We start from the raw sequence: 8,113 nt of genomic DNA, 5'->3' as shown, positions 1-8,113 counted from the left end.
GGTGGAGGGGATGGGAGGAGGCCGCTTGGGAGGGCTCCCGCGAGAGGAGTGCACACTAGGCAAAGACGGCAGACTCCTGTCGCATCCGCACACATGCAGACACCAGACCCCTGTTACGTAATCCACCAGTTGCACTCCCCCGCCGAGAGGCCGCGGTCTCGAGCTGTCTCAAGTCCAAAACAAAGTCATCCGTCTTCATGTAGCGTCTTTACGTCGTGAGCATATCTCCGGGTGCCTCGGCGCCTGCGGCCGATGGCGAGCCGGAGGATCGTCGGCTAAAATCGTTTGAGCGGGAAAGAGAAAGTCCCTTTCTTTCTTGGCTAAACGGGATTACTCAAAAGTCATCGGCCAAGTGTGTTTTTGTCGCGTTTAATTCCCTCCTCGCCTTTTTCTCGTCCCCCTTATGCGTGCGCCCCGTCCCGCTGAATGGCGACTCGGACCGTGGCAACAGATTTCTCTTTCAGCCATCTCCAGAGAACGCCCGTCCCGGCCCCTGAGTGGCACATAGTTGGGCTCAAGCCCGGCGATGGCGGAGGGGGGGGGGTGAGGCTGGAGCCATGTGGCCGATGTTGGTAAACAGTATCCAGGCTTGGCCTGGCATTGTGGCTGCCGGGGCGAGCAAGATCGAGGGTATCGGACACCCGAGGGCCACACACAGAACAGGAGGTGGCGGCATGGTAGTGGTTGGGGCCGTGGGGCGGGTGTACAATAGGTACACACACGCATTTGCATTCATGCGCACAGGCAGAAATACACGGACAAATGAAAAGACTCGCTCTCTGTGTCTGCCACTCAGCAGCTGCTCTAGTTTCCATGGCGACGGGCGGAACAATGTAGTCGCGAGTGGGTGTTGCGCGCGGGTGTGTGTGTTTCCACGCACTTGAAGTGCGTGTAGGTGGGTGCGGGGGTGGCTGGGGGGGGGGGGGGGCGCTTTATTTCTCCGTCAGCAAGAAAACAAATAAGGAAATTGTAAAATACATAAAGAAGGGGCGTGGTGGGGGGGAGGCGGGGCCAAAAGAGTCACAACAACCAAGATGCCGGTTTAATGATGTCTATTTATTTGTCAAAATGAGGTATTTCAAAGTGCTATGAGTTGCAGCACTAATAAATGTACATTTTTCAAAATCGGGAGGGAGGGGGGAGAAAAAAAAAACAAAAAAAAACATCTTATCCAGATTCCCAGTTCTATGCACCCGATAGTTACAAATATAAGCAAAAGGGAGAGGAGGGGAAAGGATTAAAAAAAAAAAGTACATGAGGATAGAACACATTTGCTGTACAAAAAGTTTGAGATCGAAGATGAAAGAAGATAAGTGATATCTACCGAGAACTCATTTTCATACGAAAATATAAGTATCAAATTTAGTATGTATCAGGTTCACACTAAAAAGCGTAAAGGTGTGTAGAATTAGTAAAACGATACGATACAAAGAGAAAAAAAAAAAAGGAGAGGGAGCGGGGGGCGAAAGCAAAATATCCTTATATTACAAAGTTCGTGACTCTCAAAAATTGAAACCTTACAGTACTTTTTTAAATTGTATATAAACTTCCAGTCTAGTTATTATTGGCAGCTTCCTGACGTGTATAGATTTATTTAAAAAAAAAAAGAGGACAAAATGTATTACAAAACAAGGCAGATCTGAGTGTATTTTGTCTGTACACTGTTGTGACGGCAAAAAAAAAAAAAAGTTTGCACCCCTGTTCAAATGCAACATTTTTGCGACATAAAGAAATGTGACAGGAAGTAATTTCAAAACTTTTCCATTATTAACGTAGTCTATAAAATGGACATCTCCATTAGGAAAAAAAAATGTTCAAAAAGCTAGTTGCATAAATGTGCACACCCTCAAACTCCATTGCCGGTTATTCTCTTTGAATTGGAGACTCGCAGTGCGGCAACAATTGCGCCAATATGTCCGACTTTAAAGGGATCAACGGTGCACAGAACTCTTCAGATCACCCCGACAGTACCACCTGATTCACATCCGGACTCTGCATGGGCCATTTTAAAACCGGACTCGTCTCCTGGTGAAGCCACCCTTGTGTGGATTAGGATTTCTGCTTTTGGCCACTGGAGATGACGTCTTCATATCCAGCTTATTTTAAATCTACGACTTTCATTTAGAACTGTTCATAATTCCCTCCACCTTCACTTAGGCTCCAAAAAAACCTGAGCGTTATCCAACTACAACACATTTCCCGTCAGGCTTAGATTTCAAATGTGATTTTGCAAAGTGTTGCCAAGCTTTGGATGATTTTGAAAACAGGAGATTGTTGTCACGTATACCAAACGGCCAGTACATGCCAGAGTTTCCTGCAAATTTTTAAGCATGACTGTTGGCTTTTTAGCAGCCTCCATGCCCAGTTTTCTTGTCATCTTTTTTAACTATTTTGGACAGATATTCTGCTCTTGGTAACATCAGAGCGTCTATAGTGTATTTTTAAAGCCTTGGAAATTCTTTTGTACCCTTCTCCAAGCTGATGCCTTTGAACAGTGAGATCCCTCTAATGCTGTGGAAGCTCTCTATGAACCTTTTGCTCTAAAATATGACTTCCAAAATCTCAGGAAGAGCCTACTAGAACAGCCCAGCTTGATTTGGGGATCATCAGAAGCACTTTAAACTCCCATTTTCCCAGAGTTAAAATCTGATGAATTCTGAACGCAGCCACTTTCTCACTTCCAAGAGGGTGTGCACACTTATGCAAACCTCACACATTTGACTTAACCGCTCATTTAAAAAAAAATAGAGTTGTGCAGGTCATACAGTAGAGCACATTAATAGTGTAAAAAAAATGTTGAAAGATTTATTCTTGCCTCTTTTGTTTTGTGAACATTACCAAAACGTGGCAGTTGAACAGGGGTGTGTAGACTTTCTATGCACTGTATATACAAAAGTGTCGGCTAGAAAGGTGCACAGGTATACATCCATTTTTACTTGGTTGGAGCACCAGTGTGATGGAGGAGTGAGAGAAAACCTGTAGTGGCATCATCGCTTGTGTCCATAGAGTCTTTGTTTTCTATTTTGTATAAAGTTGTCCGCTTTTGCAGTTGTGAAGGCAAAGTTAGAGTTGTGCATGACTCCTTAGTTGAGTCGAGCACTCCGAGCAAAGTGCCCTCCAACACCGCTCCCGGTAGGAATCCACTTGATTCCAGGCTGGTGTCACAGTGAGTACAAAAAAAAAACAATGCATACAATACAAATAATACCAAAACTTGATATAAAAAAAGCCTCTATTTCCTCATTCTTTTATCGTTCCTCAATGTGACTGGATTGAAAAAGTAAACCCTAAACATTCTTAACGTCAACAAATGTGCAAAAAAAGTGGCGGCAGTGAAAGTCCCAACGTCCCTCCAAATAAGCATCCGCCCCCTTCCGAGACGTTTGTGTACATGCGGGGGGGTTGGGGGGTTGGGGGGGGGGCCCTGCGTGTCTGTGCTTAAGTGTCAAGGCCAACTCCAAAGGTTACCCATCTAGACTGGGTGGATTGAGGCTGTTTTCGGCGCAGGTTGCGGCGGCATCCCGGCAACGTATGGGTGTCGACGGGCGCTCGCGGCGCGTCAGCGAGTCCTCGCCAGCTCCAGCCTGCGCATCAGCTGCTGCCGGCGGGCCTGCAGCCTGTCCTTCTCCAGCTGGAGCCGCCGTTCCTCCCTGTCCAGGGAGCTGACGTACTCGGTGGCCTTCTTGAGGATCAACACCTTGGCCGCCTTCTCGTTGTATGCTAGCTCGGGTACGTGGTCGCGTAGCGTCAGGAAGCTAGAGCGCAGGTCGTTGCGGCGCTGGCGCTCCAGGATGTTGTGGTTGCGCCGGCGCTCGCTGTCCTCCGAGTCGGACCCGCCCCTGGGGCTGCTGTCGCCGCTGCAGCTGCGCTTGCTGCGCGGGCCCGACGCGCAGGACAAGGAGGCGTTTCGCGTCGGGGGTTTCGCGATGTCCGACGTCCTCTGTTTCTTGGGAGGCGGCGCCGGGTCGTCGTCCGACGTGTACGGCGAGGGCGCGGCGTAGTTGTGTTGCTGCTGGTGCACCGAGCTTCTCTTCAGGATGAGCTCCTGGGGGGCTCGGCTGACGAAGCGACCCGCCGAGCCGGATCCCGCGCCGCCGCCGGACCCCCTCTGGTCTTGACTTCTGGACACCACGGCGGCTTTGCTGATTGTGGAACGCCTCTTTTCTACGGTGACCACGTCAATCTCCTCCTCTTCCTCTTCTTCCTCCTCCTCCTCGTCCTCATCATCATCTTCCTCCTCCTCTTCGTCGTCATCCTCTTCCTCATCTTCTGGGAAAGTAAAACAGAATGAGTTAATCTGTCAGGCCCAACAAGTCTTCTCCCACTGTGATGTGTGTACCGGCTGGTGACAGGTATGCACGAGTGCGCGTCTTATACAAGACCGATAAAGCGAGTGTTGCTCAACGCTGTTTGCATAAGCAGAAACGCCTTAATGCTTAGCGTCAGTCACCGCTCGGCTAATCTGCCGCGCAGGCGTTGACACGTCGAGTCTCACTGCTGAGCGGGCAAGTTGGCTCTCCGCCTTCGCAACTTCTAATCGGCTTGGTCTGGGTGGGACTAGTCGGAAGTCGCCCGTCGTCTTGTCTCAGGCGCCGACTTTGACCTTTGACAAAGACGGACCCTCTTGAAGACGAGGCCTAACACTGTCAGCGAAGAATCATTGAAAATTGGATGTCCGTCCTGATAACGGTGCCGACGCGAAGGCCGCTTTTTGGCTTCTTGATGTCGCGGTCCACTTGCAGCGAGGCCAGGCAGTGCAGTGGCCAAGCCGATCCAGCAGACGGCACTACACCTAAAAGCTTGTTTTTGGGGGGTTATGTTTTTGTGTCTTATTGGCTCTGTGAGTCTTCGACACGGCGTGCGTGCGACAGCAATCGGATCACCGCGCTTTTAACCCCACCCCACCCCCGGCTTGGAGGGGCGCCAGGCAGACAGCTGTCGGGATGGAGCGCTTGTTCAAAGCTGTCGGCCCCTTAGAAACACACACACACAAAGAGAGAGGACCCTCCCCTGCTTTGTGTGTGGCGGAGGAGGCGTTTTGGCGAGGCTGCCTTGAGCGTACGCTCCGTGCCAAGTTGGGTGCTCTTTGTGCTCCTCTTTGGTGTTTGCTTAGATGATTCCTCAATTGATAAACGCTCGCCCCCCCCCCCCCCCACTTCCCATCTCGTGTCATCCCCTCATAACAGTGCAGCGTCAACATTTTTTTTTTTTTTTGGGGGTAGTCCAATGATGACATCATGGCATGTTTGGGTCACGTGACGTCCCGCCAATGAGTGACGCTGTGCACAAATGTGATCCACAGTCTTACACTAAATCATCTCTTCCGTTCTGCCTGACATGGCGGGGGGGCCGGGGGGGGGGGTTAACCACATGGCAATTGGGCACACACAGTTCCATATTTTGCCGCCATCTGTTTTAAGGAGAGGCGTCTGATTACATCAACTCAGTTGACTGTGCGCGTGCGTGCGTGCGTGTAATCCGATTGCCTTCCAGTCATATGAACGTCATACCAGTGCGCTTTTCGTCGCGTTTGGCGGTCAACTCGCCGCAGACAAAGACATTTGTTGACACGCTCGCATTCTTACCCGAGTCGCTGTGGGCGCTCCCGTGCGTCGCGGCCGCGCTCGCGCTGACGCTCGAGTCCCCGCCGCCGCTCTTGTTCACGGGGAAGGGGAACACCACCGCCGGGTCCACGCATTCCGACGCCGCGCTGCGGCTCACCGCCTCGGGCGCTTTTACGCACACGTCCCGCCTCCCGGTGGAGGGACCCGAAGCCGCCGGAGCCACCGCTGCGACCACCGCGGTGGTGGCGGCACTCGTAATAGCCTTCCCGAGTTTCTCCGTGACCGCCCTCTCCAGCTTCTCTCTGGCCGAGAATCCACTCCACATACAGTCCTGGAGGATGATGCTGTTTGGGTTTGTATCCAAAGCGGAACCGAACAGATCCATATCGTCAGATGCCCCCCAGATGTCGTCTTCGGGCAGGAGGAGCAGCTCCGAAGCCCAGTCCAGTGGGTCCCCCAAGCCGAAGCCCAGGAGGTCCGCCTCCGGGGAGGCTGCCGCCGGTTCCCCAGGTAGAGCGGCGCGGCTCGGGGAAAGGGGCGGAGTGGGCAGCAACTCGAATTTCTTCCAGATGTCCTCCCCCGGTGGCGCCGAGTCGGGACCACAGAAGTAGAAGTCGTCCTCATCCGGGTAGAAGCACGGTTGTAAAGAGTCGAACTCCATGTCTGAGTTTTTGCTTACAATCGCCGGCATCCTTTCCCACGCTTGAGAAACCTGCGCGGAGGAGAGAAGAAAAAAAAAAAAACAATGAAGACCCTTGCTATACCTGGACACGCGCGTGGCTCAAAGCCCACACGCAGTCTGCATACCATTCACACTCCAGTCCCGTGTGACTTTTTTTTTTTTTTAACGCGCACCCTCCCACTCTGAGCGTAAAATGTGCCACCCGTGCGTAAAAAGGTGCGCGTTTGCAAATGACAGCACACGCGTTGGACACCCGAGGCTTTCATGGGGGGGCTCTTACCTTATCGTGACTTGTGCTTGTTCTCGCGTGGACCGGTTGTGGTCTCTGCAGTGGCAGTGAGTAGCGACACAGACACCAGATGTGAAGCAGTCATCGACGTGGGGAGCACAGACAGCCCTCTGACACGCACCGTGGCTGGCTGCACTGTTTTACACTCTGACGGCAGGCAAGCTAGCAGGCAAAGGCGGGATGGCTCCTCCCACTCCACCCCCCCCCCCAGCCCCCCCGTGCCTGGAGGAGGCCGAGTGGGAGGGTTGATAGTGGGTGCAAAATGGAGGGAGGGGGGCCGGGGAGCTGTTATGCTTGTAGAATCGTCGCTCTTTCTCACAAGGTGAATGCAGATAAACATTCAAAACGAGACATAGTGACAGCGCTGTGTCGTAAAGCTATCATTTTGTTGTCGACGTTTCTTGTATTTTTCAAATCGACATTATTATTTTTTTTTTTTTCCTCAGCAAGATTTTATTTCAAACCCTTCCTCTGACCTCAAAACAGAAAGGCTGCAATTTGTTGTTTACTGCAAATATATACGTCACCATACTGGTTTGAAAAAAATATGCATAAACCTCATGATATATATCATATTTACTCCAAATGGATGACAGCAATGTTTCCCTCCCGTTTTTGTGCTTCGTAATAAGCAGAGTGGTCTCTTTTGTCTGAAGACAAGCAACTTCCCCGGTTGCAGTTATTCGGGGCTCACTGCGCCCTCTTACGGCTACTTTTGGAAACGCAGCCCATTTATTTCCCAGTGAAGCAAAATGGGCAATCCAGATGTAATTTCGATTTTTTTTTTTAAATAAAAAGGAGAAATACAATTGTTGATGAAGTGGCAAACCTTTCCTCTTGAAGGCAGTGATTTTCACTGTCATGCGACGCATCACAGATATCTTACCATCTACATATATCAAAAACCGAAATCGCTTGATTGAGTCGAAATGCACACTTCAGAAGTTTTAGTTTCGGTTGATCACTTTTCACTAAAGATAAATGAGATATATTCCATGGCTAGATGATTCAACAATTAATATTTGCATCGAAGAGCTCACAAAAAGATTCAATTAAAAAAATAAATAAAATACAAGCCAACACATACCAGTGCCAGATGCATCTCCGAGCTTCCTTAGTTTGGCTGTAATAATTCCAGTAGTCCTTGCCTGTCTCTTTTGGAACTGATTTCTTGGAAAGCTGCAGTCAGCATATGTGTACACGGCGTGCGCTGTGTTTTTCTTTCATCCTTTCATCCATCAAAGCCTTTTGACATCGCTTGTTTTCAATCAGCGAGATACTTTTGAACACTTTCAGTAGCTGCATGGGCGGGAGTTGTAGCCTGGAGTTATTCCCATTCATCTCCATTCACCCTTCATTTTTTTTAACTTGAATGACATCTTAGAAAAATAAAAAAATAGGGCACATCTGTAATTATGGGCACACACACGCGGATATTGACACAGGGCAGCGTTGTTGACACAATGGCTTCGATATAAGGCCAGCTGGAAGGAGGAGAAATGACTTCCTCTTGTTTTCCCAGTCAAACAATACAAGACAACTTGAACAGAATGCAGAATTATAGCGCACCCTCGTATC

At 50.0% G+C, this 8,113-nt stretch overlaps 1 protein-coding gene across 1 annotated transcript; it reads right to left on the bottom strand.

Moving 5' to 3' along the window:
- Positions 1-1,037: 1,037 nt before the first annotated feature.
- On the bottom strand, positions 1,038-7,284 carry mycn (MYCN proto-oncogene, bHLH transcription factor). Its single transcript, XM_019895037.1, has 3 exons — positions 6,527-7,284; positions 5,586-6,276; positions 1,038-4,269 (listed from the first exon to the last, which is right to left on the bottom strand). The coding sequence occupies exons 2-3, from the start codon at positions 6,253-6,255 to the stop codon at positions 3,560-3,562; spliced, it is 1,380 nt and encodes a 459-aa protein (XP_019750596.1). The 5' UTR covers positions 6,256-6,276; positions 6,527-7,284; the 3' UTR covers positions 1,038-3,559.
- Positions 7,285-8,113: the final 829 nt, after the last annotated feature.

This window comes from Hippocampus comes, unplaced genomic scaffold (genome assembly GCF_001891065.2).
Source record: "Hippocampus comes isolate QL1 unplaced genomic scaffold, H_comes_QL1_v1.1 scaffold8, whole genome shotgun sequence".
In the NCBI taxonomy this organism is placed as follows: domain Eukaryota; kingdom Metazoa; phylum Chordata; class Actinopteri; order Syngnathiformes; family Syngnathidae; genus Hippocampus; species Hippocampus comes.
Note: the sequence above shows the minus strand (reverse complement) of the source record. Positions and strands in the feature narration are given on the sequence as shown.

Bases quoted from the DNA above. Each gene is read 5' to 3' on its own strand.
- mycn (XM_019895037.1), bottom strand. From the start codon at position 6,255: ATGCCGGCGATTGTAAGCAAAAACTCAGACATGGAGTTCGACTCTTTA. The intron at 4,270-5,585 runs GTAAGAATGCGA...TTACTTTCCCAG, and splicing joins GAGCGCCCACAGCGACTCGG to AAGATGAGGAAGAGGATGAC.